The 24,428-nt window shown below is 37.1% G+C and overlaps 2 protein-coding genes across 13 annotated transcripts in view; one reads left to right on the top strand and one right to left on the bottom strand.

The window, feature by feature from the left end:
* The window catches only part of Gpr34 (G protein-coupled receptor 34), a 7,962-nt gene extending 5,501 nt beyond the window's left edge, over positions 1–2,461 (bottom strand). Inside the window, exons 1-2 of one of the 4 annotated variants that reach the window (XM_048796317.1) lie at positions 2,221–2,461; positions 1,525–1,595 (exon numbers count right to left, since the gene is read on the bottom strand). The gene's annotated coding sequence lies outside the window, so the exon portion shown is untranslated. The remainder of the gene's footprint in view (positions 1–1,524; positions 1,596–2,220) is intronic. The other 3 variants (XM_048796318.1, XM_015488117.2, XM_048796319.1) reach the window with 3 other exon arrangements.
* Cask (calcium/calmodulin dependent serine protein kinase) overlaps positions 1–24,428 on the top strand; it is a 224,306-nt gene that overhangs the window by 78,485 nt on the left and 121,393 nt on the right. For all 9 annotated transcript variants that reach the window (XM_048796316.1, XM_015488115.2, XM_015488113.2 and 6 more), the window contains exons 4-5: positions 13,938–14,040; positions 22,432–22,607. In XM_048796316.1, the coding sequence (XP_048652273.1) occupies positions 13,938–14,040; positions 22,432–22,607 (279 nt within the window). The remainder of the gene's footprint in view (positions 1–13,937; positions 14,041–22,431; positions 22,608–24,428) is intronic.

Raw genomic sequence — 24,428 nt, 5'->3', positions numbered from 1 at the left:
AAAAAAAAAAAAAAAAAAGGTGCTGTGGGGGGAGTCTAATGTACAGTCAAAACGGAACCCCTGAGCTAGACAGCCAAACCATCAATGATATTTATTTAACACCGGCTATGTACCAAATCCTGTGTTGAGCACATTTATTTAATTTACATATTCTTTACAACAACTGTGTGAGATAGGATTTACAAAAGAGGTTCTGAAAGATCAACAGGTTAGGACCTTAGCCCATAGCCACACAGCTCTTATATGGCCAAGCCTAAGTTGACTCAGATCAGACTTTTGAGAACCCATGATCCTTTTTACAAAACCTCACTCCTTATCACCATTTCCTTATTAATGCTGAGTTCTATTAGCAATATTTTGATGTGAATCCTTTAACATTATTTCCCCCAAGCAGTTTTAAGAAGAGATTATGCCAGCTAGCTTTGCTCCTTTGAAAAATTGTTGATCTTTTTTAGTTGCTATGTGCATTATAGTAAGTAAATAAATGCAGTTTACTGAATCACAAAGTATTCCAGATCATCTCCCAGAACATATCTCCTCAACACTTCTAGGTCCAGTGGCCATAATCAAGAGTTTCTAGAAAGCTGTTAGCACAAAGCACATATTCTGAAACCATTTGCCTCAGCTTTATTCTGTGAGGAAAATAAATAAATAACAGTTGAACAAGACCATCAGTAAACTTTTCTGGTTTTGCTTAGTCTCAAAGAGAATAAAGGAAAAGCAATACATTTATTTAAATAGTAATAGTAGCCACCATGTATTGCTATGTATCAGATGGCTAGCATCCAATTATTAACAAATTAACATATTAGATTCTGTTTTAAACTTAGTGGCTGATTTTTGCCTCCTACTCTATTGGCTCATTACAGTGTCAATCACTCACTATTCATAAGGCCATTTAGTGATATTTTTGAAACTACTTGTTTAATGTGTTAAGAATTGCCAGTGAAGACAAGAACCAAACCACTTTATTCACAGAATTTTCCAGTGAACCTTACTTGTGACCCTGGTCCTGTATTGAAGAGGATGCAATAGTTTTCTTTTTCTTTTATTTTCCCCTTTGGCAGTACCAGGGATGGAACCCAGGGCCTCATGCATGCTGAGCAAGTGCCATATCACTGAGCCACACCCCCAGCTGTTTTTATTTTGAGATAGGGTCTTGCTAAATTGGCCAGGTTGGCCTCCAACTGGCAATCCTCCTACCTCAGCTTTCCTAAGTAATTCAGATTACAAGAGTGCATCTTATCACAGTAGTTTTCTAATACTAGATAGTATTTGTTACTTGGTAAATCTTGTTCCTAAGTTTGCAACTCTGTGTTAGTGCTTGTACCTTCCCACCACCACCACCACCACCACCACCACCCTACTTCTACCTCTAGCAGTTGTTTTCAGCTGGATCTGGTAAAAACTGCTGTCCCTAAAGAACCCAACAGATTCCATTGTGACTCCAGATAAGCAGAAGCTTTTTAAATGCACTTTGGGCATGTTTATATAAACATCACATTACTATGCTGAAATACATACCTGTTTGATTGCGACAGCTGTGTTGATAATGACTTGAATCTATTCAGGCCATGCTTCAAAAATTGCTTTAACTGATGTATACAGAAGGAAATATCAAGAGCACATTACTTTGGAAATAATACTATTAGGAGTCTATTAAGTTTGAACTATCAAAAGAAATTTGTTGATTTTCGTTATTTGAATTAACTACAGAGTATTTTTCTTTCTCTTTTCTTTAATATTCACCTTATTTACTTCTAAAACACCAAACTTAAACTTTAATTGGCCTGGTAATTACCATAAAGTAGTAATAACATAATAAAGAATACTATAATTTCAAGCAAGAAGGCGCCGTAACTTAGTAAAGTCAAGAAGTCATAGATAATTTCTACTATGTTACAAATAAAACTTATAGCATGAGAAAATAGCTTGATTCAAGTAGATCTGCAGCTCTTTGTGGTACTCTACAAAGACAATACAAGCAGTGCGACTATCTCAATAATAGGTGTCCTAAAGAAGGAATAACACCATCTCATTTGAAATTAAGGCAGAGGTGTCCTTCAAAATGTTTACTCAGTACCTCTAAAAGCAACAGAATTGCTGGTACCAAAGTAGCCTTATCAGTATGAATCAGGTTTCACTTTGAATGCTCAGATAATCGAATTTTAACTAAAATGAAAGCTCATTTATATAGTTCAAAAATCAATGAATACTCACAGTTCAGTCTTTCCTGAAGTCAAAAGAGCTAAACCCCAAGCTTCCCTAGACTGCTTGTGTCAGCTGGGTTCCTCCATCCGGTGGTGGTGTAATTGGTTGGGGTTGTCTTCTTTTTTCTATTCGCCTGTGGTGGTAGGGTTTCTTTTTCCCCTTTTCTTTCTTTTTTCAAAGTGACAACCCTTAGACTTCTTTTGAAGATAATTGAAAGGTCCCACCACCCTGAAACAACTTCAAGTTCAGTCCACATTTAACTCTAGGAAATGATCTCTTCTTCACGAAGACCTTCCAACTTGAAAATTGGAGAAAGTTTCCCTCACTCCTAGAATAAAATGAAAGTTCTATAAAGTATAAGAAGATCTAAGTATTTTCTGAATTTCCTAAGAAATGATACATAATATGCTATCATCTTGGACTTTTAAAGCACCAGTGTTGAATTTCTGTTTCTTTCTGGATTCATTTTAGAAATCAGTATTCACATAGAATAGCCTTCCTATACTGAATTTTACTAATATTACTATTACATTTTTGTTTAATTTTTTTTCTTTAATCTGTATATTATTTTAATATATTTTCATGTATTCCTTTAAGACCTTGGATTTATTTTCTAAAACAATTTTATGATGTTAGGACAAGATGAGATTTGGGATGCTAGTCTTTCCTGTCTAGCATACCAATAAACTCACCCAAGTAAATTAAAACAATTTCTTATGTTTTAAAATAAAATAATGATGGGATTCTGCAGTCTTTGTTTTGGTCCTAGTCCAGCATTTAACCACTATCTGTTCATCTGTGTAACTGCTGGCCCTGCAGTTCAGTGTCATTTCCCTTTTTTTTTGTCATTTGGAATGAGGAGTTGACTTTTATCCTCATAATTGTTATCCTGCAGTTTGGTTTAACTAAATCATATTTAATGCATTGAGCTTTAGCTAACATTCTAATTATTTCTGGGTACGCTCTTCTGAACATCATATTCTCCAGAGCTTTTAGTTGGTTATAAATATAATACATGGAACAATGTTTTTAAATTGCTAGAATGAAAATATTTTGTAGCTCTTACTTCCTCTTTGAACCACTGAGAAGGAAGATGAATACTGTATAGGTCTGGCAATACTTTTTTCTTATGTTGGTAAAGTACACACAACATTGAATTTACCATCTTAATCATTTTTAAGTGGGTAGTTCGGGAATTTTAAGTATATTGATATTATTGTGAGACAAATCACTAGAAATTGTTCATCTTGCAAACCTGAAACTATAGCCAGTAAACATTGATTTCCCCTCTCCCCTCCCCCACCCTTTTGGTAGCCATGATTCTACTTTATATTTCTATGATTTTGACTGTTCCAGATACTTCACAGGAGTGGAATCATATAGTATTTGACCTTTTGTGATGAGTTTATTTTACTTAGCATAGGTTCATCCAGGTTATACCATGGGACAGAATTTCCTTAATTAGACTTTATAATATTTCACTGTATGGATATATCTCATTTCCCTTATCCATTCATCTGTCAGTGGACATGTGGCTGCTTCTACCTCTTGGCAATTGTAAAAAAGAAAGGCTGTAATGGACATGGGTGTGCAAATATCTCTTCAAGATCCTGGCAAGATTTTTCAATGGCAAAAATAGGTGTTTACTTATTAGAATTCTGTCTATAAAATCTAGCATAAATATTTTTTCTATATTGCCCTATTTTTATCATACCTAAGCCATCCCTTTTCAAAATACTAATTGCTTTTTAAATCTTTAGTTTTCTCATATTTTCTCAACATTGATCAGCAAAGCTAACATGCTATTTGAGTATAAATCTTTTTCTAATTCTTTATATGACCTTTCTGCTGTTCATTTTGAACTTTGTACTTTGTGTTTTTAGCTTATTCCTGTATATCCTCTTCTCCATCCTTCCCGGCTCTCTTTTGTTGGTATTGTAAGCTTTTTATTCATGTGAAGAAAGAAAAGAAGAAATAAGTGTATATGCTTATTTAGTGACTTCAGTTACTAATGTCCCCATCCTCTCTTTATCTAAATCCCAACCCTGGTGAAATTCAGCTTGCCACCTCCTCCAGGCCTGAAAATTACCAGATAAAATGAGGATTTTGGGGTACAAACACATAATCATGCTGGTTGGACTCCCTCCAAATTCATGACCACAAACTTTAAGTGGGCTCCTGTGCTGCCAGCAATCCTGGTGTATTTTCTTGGTCCAGTGGTTCTAAAAGTATGGCTCCCAGACCAGTAGCTAGTCTGGAAGCATCAAGAGCTTGTTGGGCCTACGTATCCTTCAACAGATGAATGGATAAGGAAAATGTGGTATATATACACAATGGAATATTACTCAGCCATAAATAAGAATGAAATTATGGCATTTCCCAGTAAATGGGTAGAGCTGGAGACTATCATGCTAAGTGAACCAAGGTAATCCCAAAAAGCCAAAGGCCAAATGTTCTTTCTGATATGTGATGCTAATTTACAATAAGGGGGAGGGAAGAATAGAAGTTAATTGGATTAGACAAAGGGAATGAAGGGAAGGGAGGGGGATGGAAATGGGAAAGACAGTAGAATGAATTGGACAGGAATTTCCTATGTTCATATATGAATACACAACCAGTGAAACTCCACATCATGCACAACCACAAGAATGGGAAGTTATACTCCATGTACGTATGATAAGTCAAAGTACACTCTATTGCCATGTTTATCTAAAAAGAACAAATTTTAAAAAAGAAAAAAAGACCTTATTGGGAATGCATACTCTTGACCTCATCCCAGACCCATGAAGCCAGGAATTCTAGGAATGAGGCCCAGCAATCTGTGATTCAGATGCTAAAGTTTCAGAGCCACTTTCTTAGTCAATTCATTCTCTATTCTTCAAAAATCCTTTTTCACACCTTCACTCTTTTCAGACTGCAGGCAACCCCCTCTCCTTCCCTATACCAACCAGACTGCTTCTTATTTCACTTAGAAAATAGAAGCATTCAGAAGAGAATTTCCCTTTTATCTCTAGGATATATTCATGAAATTATTTAAGTATTCTATGTATTTTCTTACTTAAAAATATTCCTTATTTGGACATCCTATCATTGAAGGATAAGCCAAAAGTTAATAAAGAACCATAGACATGTTTTATAGAATTAAAACACCAAATTAAGCCCAAATATGATTAAAACAAATGAACCTCACTACATCACAAAGTGAAAGCATAACCACAAGGAGAATTATTTTAAGTGGCTTTAAAATAGGATGGGGTTTTTCATACATAATTTTAGATTTACAAAAAAGTTACAAGAACAGTAGGAAGAATTCTAGATATCTTCCACTAAGATGTTAACCCCATGTTAACATTTTTCTGCATTTTTTATCTTTCTCAATCTCTCATTCTTTACTCACCTGTCTGTATTTCCTGGAAAAAAAATTCTTTTATATGGCTAATGTATAATAATCAAAATTAGGGAATTTACGTTGAAAGACTACTATTATGTAATCTACAGAACTTGTTCCAACTTCATCAATTGCCCTAATAATGTCCTTTGTAGCAAAATAAAAACAAGATCACATACTGCATTTAGCTGTTGTATTTCTTTACTTTCACTTAACACCTTTTCCTCCCCGCCCCATTCTGGAGATTGAACTTAGAGGCACTTTACCATTGAGCCACATCCCCAGCCCCTTTTTAATTTTTATTTAGAGACAGGGTCTCACTAAGTTGCTTAAGGCCTCACTAAATTGCTGAGGCTGGCCTCAAATTTACAAACCTCCTGCCTCAGCCTCCTGAGCTGCTTACAAGTGGTGCCCAGCCACTTAATGTCTTTAATCCAGAATTACATTTGAAGCATATTAGCCAGTTACTTTCTAGAATGCCTCTCAGTTTGGGTAGGTGCAGTTTCCTCATGATGAGATCTGGTTTGGCAGGAACATTACAGCAATGTTACTCAGTTCTTCTCAGCAAAACCTATCAGTAAGTTTACACTATCCACCAGTCCCAGTACTAGCAGGATTAACTATGCTAGTTTCTGCCAGATTTCTCCCCTGTAAAATTACTATTTTATCTTCTGTAATTAATAAGTATCATAGGAAATTCTCTGGAATTATGTAAATATCCTCATTTGTCAAACTTTCACCCACTACTCAGCATCCTTTATGATTCTTGCCTGAATCAGTTAGGATGATGAAAACTGCCAAATGATGATTTTCTAATTCCAGCATTTCTTCTACATTTAATTGGTTTTCTACTTAAAGAAAAGCTTTTCCTTCTCCCTCATGCATTTATTTCCTTACATATTTATATCTTCATAGACTCATGGATTCTTTCTTTACTCAGTAGTAAGACACTATTTTGACTAGGCTTATCTCATAGAATATATCTTAAGAACCAAAGGAACCACAAAGAAATCGTAACCAGAATATAGTGGTTTTGTTATTGGTGATATAGATACTGTTATTTTATTTTATTTGGGGGAGTGCCAGGAATTGAACTCAGGGGCATTTGACCACTGAGCCACATCCCCAGCCCTATTTTGCATTTTATTTAGAGGCAGGGATTCACTGAGCTGCTTAGCACCTCACTTTTGCTGAGGCTGGCCTCCAACTTGTGATCTCCTGTCTCAGCCTCCTGAGCCACTGGGATCACAGGTGTGCACCACCTCACCCGGCTCAGATATTATTATTTTAAAACTTGATACACACGCTGAAGGACAAAGCAAATGAGTAACTGTGTTAATACCATTAGGTACCAGGATGACTTGCCAAGTCAAAGAAGTAAAAACCCTGTAATTGAGTAGGAATAACATCAGTATAAATTTGTAATTTATTTTTCTCCTTCTTAAAAAATACATAATTTGTAGCTCTGTCCACTGAAAGCTCAAAGCAATGATAACTCAGTAGTAATAATATGTCTAGTACCCACATTATGGTTTTAAAACCCTTTTCCCAGTAAAAAGAAATGGCTGATTCTGGGACAAGAAATGAACAGGATGATGCCTGGGACATCATTTTTGTCCTGAAAGCAAATAAGTTAACAAACTCCTAGAATCTTTTTTTTTTTTTCTTAAAGATAGAGAGACAGAGAGAGAGAATTTTTTTTAATATTCATTTTAGCTTTCAGCGGACACATCTTTGTTGGTATGTGGTGCTGAGGATCGAACCCGGGCCGCACGCATGCCAGGCGAACGCGCTACCGCTTAAGCCACATCCACAGCCCCCTCCTAGAATCTTAAGAAAGGAAATAGGAGAAAACTGACTTAAAGGGGTTCCCACTGCCTAAACACAGGACAATTTAAACATCAAAATGAAAAAGGGCAACAACTGATTAAAATATATCAAATATAGAAAACTATAAGTTCATAACAATACCAAATAACATCTTCATTGGTCACTTTTGAAGGTTGCCTAGAAAACAACTTGCTGGGGCTGGGATTGTGGCTCAGCGGTAGAACACTCACCTAGCAAGTGCGAGGCCCTGGGTTCGATCCTCAGTACCACATAAAAAAAATTAAAGATATTGTGTACAACTACAACTAAAAAATACATATTTAAAAAAGAAAACAACTTGCTATTCTGGAAATACTTCATAGCATCTTTATTCATAATATCAGAAACAAAACAATACAAGAAACAGCCCAAATGCCCATCCACAGGAGATTGTACAAACTGGTATTTTCATACTTAGCATTTAAAAAATGAATTACTAATCACAATGGAATGGATGAATCTCAGAAACATACTGATGGAAATAAAGTCTTACATAAAAGAGTGCATATCATGATTTCATATATATGAAGTTCTAAAATAGGCAGAACAAATCTATGGTGAAAAAATATCAGATTAGCGGTTTGCACTGTGTGGGGGGTGACAGCAGAAATCAAATAGGAAGGGAATAAGGAAGATTTCTGGGATAATGATAATATCTCAATAAGCATTTGGATTACACAGACGTATGCCATTCTTCAAAACTCTACTAAGGATGGTGCATTTTGTGGTATGTAAATTCTACCTTAAGCAATTTTTTTAGTTGTAGATGGACATAATACCTTTATTTTTTTTTTTAACTCTGGTTTATTGTGCAAAGAGGTAAAAAATTCCATTAAAGAATATAGTGTTATTATATTTTACTTCCATAAAGGTTAAAAAACATACTTTTAGTAGCATTTGTTATTAATTACAGTATCTGATGATAATAGAAATATTTTAAAAGCTGAGATACTTGAAGGTCAGTTCAACACTACCGAAGATAGTAGTAACTAAAATTTCTTCAAGAATATTATTATATGTCATCTAGCTCTCATTTATTTAATGGTTATTATTTTTAACTGTTATATGTCAGATATTATTACAGGTGTTGAAGCTATAATCAAATAAGAGGAACACAGTATCTACCCCACTGAAATTTATAATCCAGTGGAAATTACAATGAAATGAATGAGCAGAAAATACAGAATGGCAGTAAGGTCTGGCACAGTGAGCTTGAAAGGTGAATTTGTAAGAACATAGGCTTCAGACGAAATTTAACAAACTACTATGAATTGTTCTAATTCTCTATGTGGATTAGAATTTTGCTGTATCAATTCTAATAATGCTCACTATTTGTCAAGCACCTTACCAAGTCCTTAAAGTTCATTAATCTACTTAATTCACCAGTGGCTGCTTGAGGTAGACAGCCTTAGTCATATATTGAAAAACCAAAGCTCAGCAGGGTAAAAATACCTTTCCCCAGGTTACACCTTGGCAGCTATTCGACAGAATCTGTGATATCTACACTGTTACATATGTTCCCTGAACCATAGTTTTAACATATCATGAAATAATTCTATTCTGTTGACTGAACAAAATTCTAGATTACAAATAAGTTATATCATAAAGATTTGGTGTGAAACAATTGATTTATGTATTATTGTTTTTTTTTTAATTTTTTATTGTTGGTTGTTCAAAACATTACATAGTTATTGACATATCATGATTCACACTTTGATTCAAGTGGGTTATGAACTCCCATTTTTACCCCGTATACAGATTGCAGAATCATATCAGTTACACATCCATTGATTTACATGTTGCCATACTAGTACCTTTATTTTATTCATTCATTTTTATGTGGTGCTGAGAATTGAACCCAGTGCCTCACCCATGCTAGGTGAGTCCTGTACCACTGAACCACAACCCCAGCCCATACCTTAAGCAATTTTAACACATATTACATTCTAACAACATGTATGGCTGAGGTGTAATAAAAATTAAGATGGAATTTGGGGGGGGGGGTTCCAGGGATTGAACCCAGCGTCACTCAACCACTAAGCCATATCCCAGCCCTTTTGTATATTTTATTTAGAAACAGGATCTCACTGAGTTGCTTAGGGCCTCGCTAAATTTCTGAAGCTAGCTTTGAACTCTTGATCCTCCTGCCTCAGCCTCTAGAGCCACTGGGATTACAGGTGTGCTCTACCATGCCCAGCAGTAGATGAATTGATGATAGGTTAGACATACATAGATAGTTGATAAAAACAAATATAAAAAATGTCAATTGGAGAATCTAGGTGGTGAGTAAGTGGCTATTTACTATAGCATTCTTTTCATTTTCTCTATCTTTAATAGTTCTTACAAAAAAATGGTGAGGAAAACCTCCATTTTGGAACCCCAGATTACAGATCTAGGCATCAATGGCTGCCAACATTATTGAGTGAAAAATTGATGGAGCATGAAACCATGATGGATTGGGCAGACAATAACCTGATCCTGCCACTGAATCCTATCACTAAAAAGTAGGGCATCAGACATTTATATCCTTCCTGAGGCAATGCAATAGTTGCCCCACATGTGAAGTATCAGGGCATAAAACTAAAATTGAATCTGAATATAATGAAAATTCTAGATCTAGCTACCAATAGACAGGAAATGCAAGAGGGCAAGGAACATATTAAATGACATCATGTGGGCGCCATTAACCAAATACAGATTGTGGGGGATTCCATGGGGGAAATCACCTAGTATCTTAAGTCAATGGCATGAACACTTAAACAATAGACACAAATAGCAGGATCTCTAATACAGACATCTAAAGACCTTGGATCCCATTTTGAACCAACTCACAATAAAAAAAATAAACGTTTTTGAGATAGTTGAGAGAAATGCAATGTGGGGGTATTAGATGACATTTTTAAAATACTGCTTATTTTATTCAATGCAATAATGATACCATGGTGATTTTTAAATTCTCTGTTAAAATGCTGAATTATAAGATGAAATGAGGTGATTTGTTTTTTAAGTACTTGTGCAAAATAAATAAATAGATGGTTAGGGGATAGGCCATTCAAGAATGGCAGAATGGCAGTAATTGTCAAAGCTAGGTGATGACACCTGGAGTTTTATTAATCTATTTTCCTCCACTTGTAAATGTTAAAAAAATTTTTAAAAAGAAAAGAAAGAAACTTCCACAGCTTCACATTCTCTTCTAGTTACATCCCATTTCTCCATTCCTAATACAGCAAAACTTTGGAAAAGTGTCTATACTTAGTCTCCCCACATCATTCTCTCCTGAACCTGGTTCAATGGAGATATTTGTCTCCATCATGCCACTAATGACACTCTTATCATGATCACCAGTGACTTCCAAGTTGCCAAATCTAATCATCTGTTCTCAGTTCTCAACTTAAATGGCCTTAGTGACATCGATCACTATTAATCATTCCTTCTCAAAAGAGCTTCTTCATTTAGCTTCAGGACACCAAATTCTGATTTTCCTCCTGCTTCAGTCTCTGGTCGTTCTCTTAGCAATGTCTTGCTAGAACATTCTTATTTTCTTGCTCTCAAATATAAGTACACACCAGGGCTCAGTTCCCCAACCTCTTCCCTATCAGTTGTCATTCCCTTAGACTTAATTTATTATCATTGTCTTGGCTATAAATAACCCTGAACATGCTGGGGATTCCCAAATTTTCATTGCTAACCCCAGCCTCCCCTCCACCCCCCATCTCATATGATCCCATGCTCAATGTGTATTGAGCATGTTCTTCATTCCCCTTACACACTCCTCCCTCAGGATTGCCCATTTCAACAAATGGTATCTTCATTTTCACTCTGTTGCTTAGAACAAAAACCCACCTGTCACACTCGACTTGTCTCTTTCTTTCACACCCACATCCAGCAGCAATTCCTGTCGGCTTTACCTTCTGAACATAAACTGAATTTGACCACTTATCATCTTTACTTCTGTCACTTGACTCCACATCACCATCTTCTCTGGCCTGGTCAATGGCAGTGGCCTCCTAACTGGTCTCCTTTCTTCTGCTCTTGGCTCCTACAAGCACTCCTCCTCAGGGCAGGCAGAATGCTCCTTTACAAACCCCTGCTCAGATCTCTAGTGGTTTCCCATCTCGCTCAGCATAAAATCCAGAATTTTGATTATGGCTTCAAGACCCTAGATGACAGAGCCTTTGATCATCTCTCAGACCACATTTCCTACCTCTTTCTTTTTCACACATTTCCTTCCTTCCTATTCTCCAAACATACCAACCCTCCCAGCCCCCTGGACCTTCCTATTGACTATCTTCTGTACCTTCTCCAAGACTTGCTCTCTCACTTCATTCTGGTCTCTGTTCAGATAGTACCTCTTTAAAGAGGCCTTCTCTGACATCCCTCCCCCAAAATAACTGGCAGCCTATTAATCCCCAAACCTGTAACACTTCCTCACCGGCTTAATTTTACCTCATAACACTTCATGCTACCTGGCTTTACATTCTATTGATTTTGGAGGGGGGGTGGTATGGAGCTTGAACCCAGGGGTGCTTAACCACTGAGCAACATCCCCAGCCCTTTTTTATATTTTATTTAGAGACAGGGTCTCACTGAGTTGCTAAGTGTCTCACTAAGTTGCCAAGGCTGGCTTTGAATTTGTGATCCTCCAGCCTCAGCCTCCCAACTCACTGGTATTACAGGCATGCGCCACTGCACCTGTCTACATTCTATTAATTTTTACCAATGAGTTTCTTGATTTTCTATCTTAAGCTCAAACTTTATGACTCATCTCACTTCAGGATTTATTGTGACTGAATCCTTACATGATGAGAATTACATGGATTACAGTATAACATTAACTTTAGCATATACAGAGTCAACAAACTATGAAGAGTATGTACTAGAGGCTTCTAATTTAAGCTTCTACTTCTCCTTCCTAAGAAGGTGATTTAAAAAAACAAACAAAAAAAAAACTCTCTCATAGGCATGACCAGGAGACTTGGCTTAAGTCTAGGTTGTATTTTATTCTCCTGCACCATGCCCACCCTTTCCTAGTCTTACCCATGTGCTGTGCCCCACACTAGAATCATACTAAGGCTCTTGCTTTCTCATTTAGCATATTGTCATCAATCTCCTCAAACCAACTGAAAGTTCTTAGTGAGAGTGGTCGTCATGGTTGATTTCTGTAGAAATTTTCTCCCTCTCTTATCGAACCTTCTCACTGCTTTGTCATGCTATTTTCTCACTCTTCATTTGCTTGCTTTCCCTCTAATTCTTTCTCTTGCTCTCACACATTCGTACACACTTATATTTGAGGGTTCATCTTTGTGCTAGACTCTTTGTAAAGACTTCTTTGGACAGCAAGAGTTAACTTCCAAAGTAGAATCCTGATGCTCTCATTGGGCCAAATGAGGATCCCTTCCACATCTGTGTATCATCCTCAAACATCTGAGTATACCAGTTCGATTTTATTGCACAGTCTTTTAAACACTATCATCTCAGCTAAAACTGTACCATTTATGAATGAGAAAGTATAGGAGAGAGTGAAATACTTTGTATTTCAGTACAACAAGGTTCATTATTTTTACTAACCTATATTTTGAGAGCAGGTCAATGTAGTGATAAGCATATTAGGGAACACAGTAGCAGAAACAAATGTCCCCACAATTAAATTCTCTCCTGATACCAGCTCTAATAAGCTTCCATAAAGAGACAGATATAGTTGAGAAGGTCCTACAAAGAAATTGTCATTGTTACTGCAAAGCATATGATATCTAGGAGGCCCTGGTCAAGCAGGCTACTCTTTGGGGAGGATTTCTTGCTCTGGACCAGAGATTGGCCAAGTGATCTCCTTCTTCACTTCCCGCTCCCACAGAAAGACATTCCTAGATCGGGTAGTGCATCCCCAAGGAACACAGCTCAATTAAAGTCATTAAATGCGAACATCTGTTTGGTACTCCTCTTACTCAGAAGTGGAATGAAGGAAGAAAAGAAAGAGAATAGGAGAGCGTGGACAGAGGAGGACTAATCAGCATTGGACAAAGAAGGCCCTTAGTGGTGAAGGCCAAGGTATAAAGTAGAGGTTACAAGGTTAGGTAAAGTCAGAGGTTATAAGAAACATTTTGGCCACAAGTGTAACACATCTGTTTCCTGAAACACATCTAGACTACCAAAGACAGATAGTATTGCATAAAAGGGCAGAAAATGTTATCTGTATTTCTTGAATATCCGTACTTTCTGAGTAATTCTTAGCACCATACCCTGATCTTGGAAGCAAATAATTCCTAAAAATGATTGGCAAAACAGGTAAGTCTTTGGAGAAGTCAGCCAGAATTGGCAATAGGACAAATAATTCAAGTATCTGAAATAATTCAGGAATTTTATAAGTGTTACTATATTATTATGTTATTCTGTTTTGAGTGAATTGAATTGTTTGTCTTCAACTAATCCTTATCTCTGGCTTTGTTTTCTGTGTGTCTCTTTTTCTTTTCAGCCCCACTGTGTTCTCCTTGCCTCAAAAGAAAACTCAGCACCTGTTAAACTTGGGGGCTTTGGGGTAGCTATTCAATTAGGAGAGTCTGGACTTGTAGCTGGAGGTAAGACCACATTTAATATTTTTTTCCTTCAAAACCTGGTCACTTTTAGTTCGGTTTAAAACTTTCAAACTAAATACTAGCCCAACCTCAGTGTTTCATACCCCACTCCACCCTACTCCACCCCTGTAAAAGCACCATTAGGTAGTTTTGAATTTAATACCTTAGTAGTCATAACAGACTTTTAGTCCCTTAAGAATAGACTGGGGCTGTGAGGGTACTTCAGTGGTAGAGTGTGTTCTTAGCATGCACATGATGGTGGGTTTGATCCCCAGCTCCAAAAAAGAAGAAGAAGGAAGAGGAGGGAGGAAGGAAGGGAGGAAGAGAGAGAAAAACACTTTTCAAAGGAGATGATAATTGAGGCCATAGATGCTTTTAAAGCTGAACTGGCCAGGGCTGGGGTTGTGGCTCAGTGGTAGAGCACTTGCCTAGCATGTGTGAAGCACCGGGTTTGATCCTCAGCACCACATATACATAAATAAAATAAAGGTCCATTGATAACTAAAAATATTTTTTTAAAAAAAGTTGTACTGGCCAAAGTCAAATCTAGAACATGTGGGTTAGGTTTACATTTATGGCTAATTTTTAATTTCATAGTGTTTTCCTTTTTTGGTTCATCAAAGAATCCTGCTCAGGCCATCAACCTATATGTTTATGGACAGCAAGCAAATGTGAATGCAGACTGATTTTATTATTATTTTTTTTTTTAGTTGTAGATGGACACAATACCGATACCTTTATTTATTTATTTTATGTAGTGATGAGACTTGAACCCAGTGCCTCACACATGCTAGGCAAGCGCTCTGCCATTAAGCCACAACCCCAGCCCATGATTTTATTATTAACCAAAGTGAAGCATCATTTTAAAAATCTCAATTTTAAGTTGGGAATAAAAAGGAAAAAAGTTTAAAAAGAAAGTATACATAGGTGTATGCTAATTTTAGATTCAAGTATTTGGGGTTTTTTATTATTCCTTTCAATAGACTCCAACTCAGAATGCTACTTGTTTTCAGTTTTATTTCATAGTATTGCAGATTGCATAGTTCTCCTTTCTATACACAACCAGTCTTTTTTTTTTTTTTTTTTGTACCGGGAATTGAACTCACAAGCACTTAACCACTGAGCCACATCCCCAGCCCTTTTTTTGTATGTATATTTTTTATTAGAGACAAGATCTCACTGAGTTCTTAGGGCCTTGCTAAGTGGCTGAGGCTGGCTTTGAACTTGCAATCCTCCTGCCTTAGCCTCCTGAGCCACTGGGATTACAGGCATGGGACACCACACCCAGCACAATCAGTCTTTTAGTCAGGGCTTTCTCTTATCCATCTGAAAGTACTGCCAGGTTTCTCAAAAAGGAAAATGCAAAAGCTCAACAGAACTTTTTAAACAATCGTCCTTTAAGACTGCTGATGTTAAATTCAAGTACCTGACAAATAACAAATATCAAAATAATAATCTGGGGCTCGGGTTGTGGCTCAGAGGTAGAGCATTCACCTAGCATGCCTGAGGCACTGGGTTTGATCCTCAGCACCACATAAAAATAAAATAAAGATATTGTGCCCACCTACAACTAAAAAATAAATACTTTTTAAAAAATAATAATAATCCATTATACAGGATATTTCATGCAACTTAATTGGTTTTAGCTAAATCATCAAACAGTGATAACTTAGACCATCTTCTTAAAAATGAGCCATAGATTATAGTTGTATTCCTTAAATCATTTTTTACCACCTTAACTTCTAAAATTAAATTATATATAAGTTTTCCTCTAGCTTTGCATTCTTTTCCAGCTAATCCTTTCCATTAACATGAAAAACTAAAAATTGAGTATAGTTTCAAATAATGCTGCTTTCCCCCTGCCAATTTAAAACTTTCTGTCAATGACTAGAAGACTGACGAAAAGGTCAGGCAGTAGAGCACAGTTTAATCAGACTCATTGAACCCCAGGTTTGCAGGGAGCTTTAACTTCTCTAGACTTATAACTGATGATGGAATTCTCCCATAATAGTACCCCCAAAAAAGGTTGAATTCTGGTTTAATTCCTCCAAAGGCAAAGAATTCATTACGTCCCAGGACAGTTCATTTTTGGAATACTCCTTAAGTATTAAAAGTTTGTTCTTGTAGACCTGAAGAGACACTTCTCAGAAGATGATGTACAATCAATCAACAAATACATGAAAAAAAATGTTCATCATCACTAGCAATTAAAGAAATGCAAATCAAAACTACTCTAAGATATCATCTCACTCCAGTCAGAATGGCAGCTATTATACATACAAACAACAATAAGTGTTGGCGAGGATGTGGGGGAAAAGGCACACTCATACATTGCTGGTGGGACTGCAAATTGATGCAGCCAATAGGGAAAGCAGTATGGAGATTTCTTGGAAAATTGGGAATGGAACCACCATTTGACCCAGCTATCCCTCTCCTCAGCTTATACCCAAAGGACTTAAAAACAGCATACTACAGGGACACAGCTACATCAATGTTTGTAGCAGCACAATTCACAATAGCTAAACTGTGGAACCAACCTAGATACCTTTTAATAGATGAATGGATTTTAAAAAATGTGGCATATATACACAATGAAATATTACTCAGCAGTAAAAGAGAATAAAATCATGGCATTTGCAGGTAAATGGATGGCATTGGAGAAGGAAAAAAAAACCGAATGCTAGATGTTTTCTTTGATATAAGGAGGCTGATTCATAGTGGGATAGGGAGTGGGAACATAGGAGGAATAGATGAACTCTAGATAGGGCAGAGGGGTTGAAGGGGAAGGGAGGGGGCATGGAATTATTAATGATGGTGGAATGCAATGATCATTATTATCCAAAGTACATGTATGAAGACACGAATTGGTGTGAATATACTATATACAACCAGAGATATGAAAACTTGCGCTCTATATGTGTAATAAGAATTGTAATGCACTCTGCTGTCATGTAAATTTTAAAAAAAGGAAACTTTAAAAAATTGTCCTTGTATTAAAAAGAAATCTGTCTTTCTGTGACTTCCACACATTGGGTCCAAATTCTAACTTTTAAAGTCACTCTGAGTAATTTTCCTCCTTCCATATCATAGCCATTCAGATACTTAAAGACAGCTACCATGTCCCCCTAAGTATTATCCAGTTTACTTCCCTAGATTAATGGAGCCATGCCTTATATAAACTGGTTTCAAATCTCCTCACTGTGCATAAAGAATAGGGCCAGAACTGAATACCCTAAATACAGATTTAGTCAGTCCCACATGCACAGAGGCATTGGACTAGCACTTCTTTTTGTTCTGGGTCTTACCTTTCCATCAGGCTCCTTAAATTTCATTAGCGGTTTGGACAACCACATAACACTACTGGCTCATACTGATCTTGCAATCAACTAAAAATCCTAAGTTACTTTTTTAAACAAATATTGCTGGTAAACCAACTCTCTAAAATGTGGTATATGTACAGATCACCCCTGTGATAAGATAGCACAATGAGCTGGGCATGGTTGTGCACGCCTGTAATCTCATTGACTCGAGAGGCTGAGGCAGGAGGATAGCAAGTTCAAAGCCAGTGTCAGCAACTTAGTGAGGTCCTAAGCAACTTAGCAAGGCCCATCTCAAAATAAACTATAAAAAGGACTGGGGATGTGGCTCAGTGGTTAAGTGCCCCTGGGTTCAACCCCGATACAAAAAAATATATATATAGCACAATGATAAGAAATAATTTGATGATTACTTCCCCAAGGTTAATGAAATGAGATAAAATAAAATGAATTGAGTTCCTTTTATATGTTATATATTGTCCATTTATAATGATTTTGTTTCTGTTGCTCTAAATCTTTATTTTATTTTATTTTTAGTTGTAAATGAATACAATACCTTTACTTCATTTGTTTATTTTTATGTGGTATGGGGGTTGGAACCCAGTGCCTCATGCATGCTAGGCAAGCACTCTAAATCTTCATCTTGTTACTATTCAGAATGTCATGGGCTCCATATTTTATTGTTCATCTTCATTGAACAGGAAAAGTAGATTCATTAGATTTACCTGGATATTTTCTCCATGGTAATTCTAAAGTCCATGAAGCTTTTCCCTAAATTGTATTTTGAAATCTAATTTTGAATTCCCAGAGTGCCAGTTATTCAACTTTTATTATTTTCTATGCTCTAAAATTAAAATACTTTATGACAGTCAAAATATTGTTATTTCTTTTTTGGTGGGGTACCACGGATTGAACTCAGGGGCACTTGACCATTGAGCCACATCTCTAACCCTGTTTTGTATTTTATCAGAGACAGGGTCTCACTGAGTTGCTTAGCACCTCGCTAAATTGCTGAGGCTGGCTTTGAACTCGTGATCCTCCTGCCTCTGCCTCCCGAGCTGCTGGGATTACAGGTGTGCGCCACTGCGCCCGGCCTAAATATTGTTATTTCTTAAAATAGATTTACTTGAAATGACTATTGTAAACATTACAATATATATTTTTCTTTTTGCAGTGCTGGGGATTAAACCCAAGGCCTTATGCATGCTAGGCAAGTGCTCTACCATGGAGCTACATCCACAGCTGCATTATAATACTTTTAAAAATACAATATGAGTAGATAAGGGATAAAAGATTTCTCACAGAAGAATCTTTCTTGTGGTTTTAGGTGCTTTTGAAATTTTGCTAGTATTTATCAACTTTGAAATCAAAAGTTACTTTCCTGGGCTAGGGGTATAGCTCAGTGATAGAGCACTTGCCTCTCGTGCGTGAGGCATTGTGTTCAATCCTTCACACCCCATAAAAATAAATAAATAAAAATAAAGAAATTGTGTCCATCTACAACTAAAAACTATATATAACAAAGAGTTACTTCCCTGTCACTTGGAATCTTTGATCACTGAGTCTTCCAAATAGAAAGGGGTCCTCTTCTTTATATGTGCCATAAAGTAAAAACCATTTAAAGAGGGCTGGGGTTGTGGCTCAGCAGTAGAGCGATCACCCAGCATGTGCGTGGTACTGGGTTCAATCCTCAGCACCACATAAAATAAACAAATAAATAAAGGTATTACGTCCAACTACAACTAAGAACTAAATTTTTTTTTAAAAAAATCTATTTAAATATATTTACACTTCCCCTATCTGAAACTCAGCTGTTTGGAGAACTCACATATCCACAATGCAATTAGGAACCTAGAAACTAATTATAATAGCAGCAAAACTGTTCCTACCCTTAAAACCCATTCATGGTCCTCTCAATTGAGCATCTAAAGACCTTCTCTGAGGCTGACCTACTCCCATTTTTCATAAAGTTGTATAGATTTGTGTTCCTAATTTACACCAGCCATTTACTCTCGTTGGAATGTCTTTTGTCATTTTATCTATCTGGTTAATTCCTACTATTGTTGAAGTCTGAACTAACAATTGTCTCCTTTTAAAAGTAGGCTGATCTTAAACCATCTGAGTTAGATAGTCCTATTCTTTCCTTTCCATATTACCAGAATCATCTGGGCTCCATCATCTCCGCATTGCACTTGATGCAGGGACTTGTAATTGTAGCAAAGACTCAGATTTGTAAGGGGTAGGAGAACCAAGGCTTATCCCCTATGTTTCCACAGTGCCTACCATGGTGTCGGAGACCTAGCAACGCCTGAGAAATTGCTATTAAATAAAAGAATCTTATTGCTAGTAAGTTTCCTGTTAATAGCAGATTATACACAACAAACTAGGAGAAGCTAGAACTGGAGTAATCATAGCAAGAGAAAAAAATAATGAAAGCCTGACAGAAAAAAAAAAATACAGTAAGCAAACCTCAAAACTTGGTAAACCCAGCAGCCTTTTAATAACAATGAAATCAACCTTTACAAACCTTTGAAGTTTCTGAGGGTGCTCTCTGTTCTACAGTAGAGATCTTTAATTAACATCCATAGTGACAACTCTGCAACATCCTAGGTAAAAGAGGTCAGGAAATTGTACATAAAGGTTCCAATCCAAAAGTATTGAAAATGTAGCTATTTAGAACCCCAAGATTCTAGGTAGAAGGTTTAATTATATTATCAAAGTATAACATTTAAATGTACATCTGAAGTATTTCATCAACAATGACATTTAATTTGGTTTGGTAATTGGTTTCCTGTTCTTAGAATTTTGTGGTCTAAGTCATAAAGTCAAGTGGTCACAACGAAGGAAAATTAGTAATAAGGAGTTTGGGGAAGTAGTGTATAATAAAGGTTAACTCCAGCCCTTTTCACATTCTGCCAATGTACTTGAAATAAAAGAAACATTTCTGTATATTCTTTCCATCATAATGTTCCCATGATCATCTAAGAGCAAATTCTTAAACCCAAAGACACATAACATCTTCCCCAAGAATTTCCCTAGAATTGGGTAGCCTTCAATCCAGCTATTTGGAGAAAACCTCCTCAGGATGGTTGGGACTGGCCATGGTGGCTCTGATTATTCCCAGAATGAGGTCCCAGTTTTGAGTTGCTTGACCCTTTCTTGTATGGGAAATAGCAGGAATCAAGTTGAATTCCAGGGCCTCATCTGAACCCTCAGCTGGTACCTGACTGTTGTCCTGGTACCAGTATACCAAATGGTACCCTGGGCTCTTTCCCTGCTTCTCCTTGCTCCTGCCAGCTCCTGTCCATCAAAACAAGGCTCATATCCAGTGGCCCCTCCCTGTCCAGGATGCTAATGAAGTAGGAGGCTTAACTCTCATTGCTTTAGCTTATTTATGCTACTCAAGGAAGCAAAATGGGATAATCCAGAAATAAAAATATTTCTGTAGCCAGGTCTTTGTAGATTTCACTTATCCCTTATACATTTTAAATGAGCACATTTTCACAAATTGAACCCTAAGCATAACCTCTTCTATTTTGTGGGGAGGAAGGGGACCCATAGTGATCTTCAACAAAGGAATATCCCCAGTATGCAAGCTGAGAGCTGTATTATCCTTCTCTGTCCCAACTGAGTTCAATAACCACTAACAGGCCTTGCACTTCAGCTGGACCAGAAGATTTCTTAAGTTCTTTCAAAGCTCTGAACCACAGTTCTGGGCTGTAGATAAAGTACTGGTGCAAATTTCAAAGTAAAAATTATATTGGATTCAGTATGACAAGTCAGAGACTGGCAGAGCGAGGAAGGTGAGTGGGCTTGTAAACATCTAGAATGAGTGCCAAGTCTAGAAGGCAGTGCCCCATCCTATGGTAATCTCACTACAGGGTACAAGCCTTTTATTTCACAGAAGAAAAGACTTCCTTTGGAATACTGAGTTAAAGATGGCTGTTCATGTGCAAACAACTGGTATCACATTCCTTCCAGAAAGCTAATTTTTGATAGAGAGGGGGAAAGAAAGGAAAACTCATTGAAGAAGATGAAGGTCAAAGAGGAGCTAATGGGAGGAACTTCATTAGTTTTGCTTCGATGTGTGTCATATATTTGCTATCATTTCTCTTCAAATCTTAATGTTAGGGAGCCAGGAGTAGTGGCATGTGCTTGTAATCCCTTGGTTTCCAGAGGCTGAGGCAGGAGGATCACAAGTTCAAAGCTAGCCTCAGCAACTTAGCAAGACCCTGTCTCTAAATAAAATATAAAAGAGGGCTGGGATTGTGGTTCAGTGGTTAAGTGTCCCTTAAAAAGAAAAATCTTAATGTTAGCAAGAAACTAAGACTAGTTCCTGTTCTAACAAAGTACCACTAACCATTGTTAATTGCTACAATCAAATGAACAGGATTGCAGATTGAAATTCATATTCCAAATAAAAGTTCTCAGCATTAGGTTTTATTGGGGAATTTCCATTTGGCAGTCAAAAGTAATGTTTTTTAAAAAATATTTTTTAGTTGTAGTTGGACACAATACCTTTATTTATTTATCTTTATGTGGTGCTGAGGATCGAACCCAGTGCCTCACCTATGCTAGGGGAGTGCTCTACCACTGAGCCACATCCCCAGCCCCAAAAGTAATCTTTTTGCCACAGATGTTTTTTTCTTCATTCCTGAGCTCTCCTCTCCGTGCCTCTGCCTTCTGCCCAAGGCAGGTCTCTTGGACTCTTTCCTGGGCAGGCATAGACTGCCTGTAGACTCTTCCACCTACCTCTGCTCCAAATTAAAAACTTAAATCTCTTCATGAATCAATAAATAATATTAATTTCTACTATGTAGCATGCAGAATTCAAGAAGGACTCCAAGGGGCCTCTCTTGGGCTCAGTGTTTTCAAGAGGTGATTAGAGAAAACATTCTCCCCACTCCCACCCCCATCGTGAGCTTCATTTCCTGGGAACAGGTGATGAGAGGATATTTCTCTTGGCAGACTTTTCATTCTGATTGTGATCATACTATTATTATTTTTGGTTTTCAGATGGAAAGCCTTGATTTTATATAAATCTTTTTCCTTCATGTTGTTGTTGTTTTCAACGTAGGGCGCGTCGGGACACCTCACTTTATGGCCCCAGAAGTGGTCAAAAGAGAGCCTTATGGAAAGCCCGTGGACGTGTGGGGGTGTGGCGTGATCCTTTTCATCCTGCTCAGTGGTTGTTTGCCTTTTTACGGAACGAAGGAAAGATTGTTTGAAGGCATCATTAAAGGAAAATATAAGGTAATGTCTTATGACCATTTAATTTTTCCACTGAGATTACATTATCCTGAAAAGTTTGTTTGGTGCTGGGTCCGGTAGCACATACCATAAGCCTGGCAACCAAGAAAGCCAAGGAAAGTGAATCACAAATTCAAGGCCAGCCTCTGCAATTGAGTGAGACCCTGCCTCAAAATAAGAACGAAAAAGGACTGGGGATGCAGCTCAGTGGTAGAGCATCCATGGGCTCAATCCCCAGTACCCCCCCCCCAAAAAAAATCAAGCATTTTGAAGTTACTGTCAGCCACTAGGTTTTCTTTACTAATCCAAGTTTAAAAAAAAACTTATGTGGCCCTTCTTTCTGTAGATGAGAAAAGGGGCTTCATATTTAAAGGTTTTTGCTTAATTTGTAAAATTGAAATGGAAATTTTTTTCAGGTACTTTTAATCATTCCTTATCTTAATTTTAAATGTATGTCAGCACAGCCAAAAAAAATGTACCATTTAGGCCAGGCATGGTGGTGCACACCTGTAATCCCAGTGACTTGGGAGGCTGAGGCAGGAGGATCAAAAGTTCAAGGCCAGCCTCAGCAACTAAGTGAGGCCCTAAGCAACTTAGTGAAACCCTGTGTCAAAATAAAAATAAATAAAAAGGACTGGGGATGTGGCTCAGTGGTAAATCCCCTCTGGGTTCAGTCCCCAGTATCAAAAAAAAAAAAAAGTACCAATTTCATTCTAGGATAAACTTGAAATTCCAATATCACAGCTATGCTCCATAACACAATCTAGAGGCATTTTGATGTGACTTAAACATTGATATTCTTTGGCTGCTATGTGTTCACAGACTATCACTGACTTGTGATTTAGTGAATTATTATTTTCATTATTTTAAAAAAATTCAAAGTTATTACTGACATCATGAATAAGAAGGACCTAAGGACTTCTTGGAAATAAATAAACTGAAGATGAATTTCACTACCCCAGCTCTTCTACTTGTTTGCCTATAACACTACATCTAGCCACAAGAGACTAGGCGTGGGAAGCATGGGGGAGTACTGTCTGCATACGAGTTCAGGGAACTTTGTGTTGGAGAGACTCTCTTTCCTCTCGTTGTTTTGGAAACTATACCTTCTCTTCAACGGAATCACTGTTTCATTTTTGGCCGTGCCTGGCAACATAAAACAGGGTTACTAGACCCCCCCTAAAGTTTTCTTTTCAGTTCCTCAGTAATTTAGAATTGTTTTGTAGGTCATGGGGGAAAAAAGAAAAAGATATAGTAGTTTCAGATTTGCAGTCTTATCCTTTTAAGCCCCAACTAAAGCTAGTGGAGGTGAGAATGATCTAGACTTTTGGTTGTTTGCCCTATACACCATCCACTCATAAGTACATACAGATTTGTCTTGTTTTATTTGGTGTAAGATCTCTGCCAAAATTCTGCTAACAGAGGAAGGTGATTGTAGATATACACTTTTCTGCTTGGAGTCAGTTGGCCATTAGGGAATAAAATTGGTACTTTGGAAGTAACTAAATGTCTCAGGAAATTGCTTGTAACTAATCATCCCCTTCCAATCCTTGGAAATTGTGAGTGGCTATCAGGAAAGCACAGCCTGGGATTTCTGGTTGAATTTTGACGAATCAAATCAAATCACACAACCACATAATAATAATGATAACAATAATGGTAGCTGAGACATAACATTTGGTATGTACCAAAACTGCTCTAAGCACTTATATTAACTCATTTAATACTCTCAGCAATTTATGACGTGGGTACCATATAATAAAATCTCCCACCTGCCTTTTTGAGTTATAAGCATTGCTAATAATAGAATAGAATTCTTCCTTT

The sequence above is a fragment of the Marmota marmota genome, unplaced genomic scaffold (genome assembly GCF_001458135.2).
Source record: "Marmota marmota marmota unplaced genomic scaffold, marMar, whole genome shotgun sequence".
NCBI lineage: Eukaryota > Metazoa > Chordata > Mammalia > Rodentia > Sciuridae > Marmota > Marmota marmota.
The sequence above is the reverse complement of the archived record's forward strand: the minus strand, read 5'-3'. Positions and strand labels throughout refer to the sequence as shown.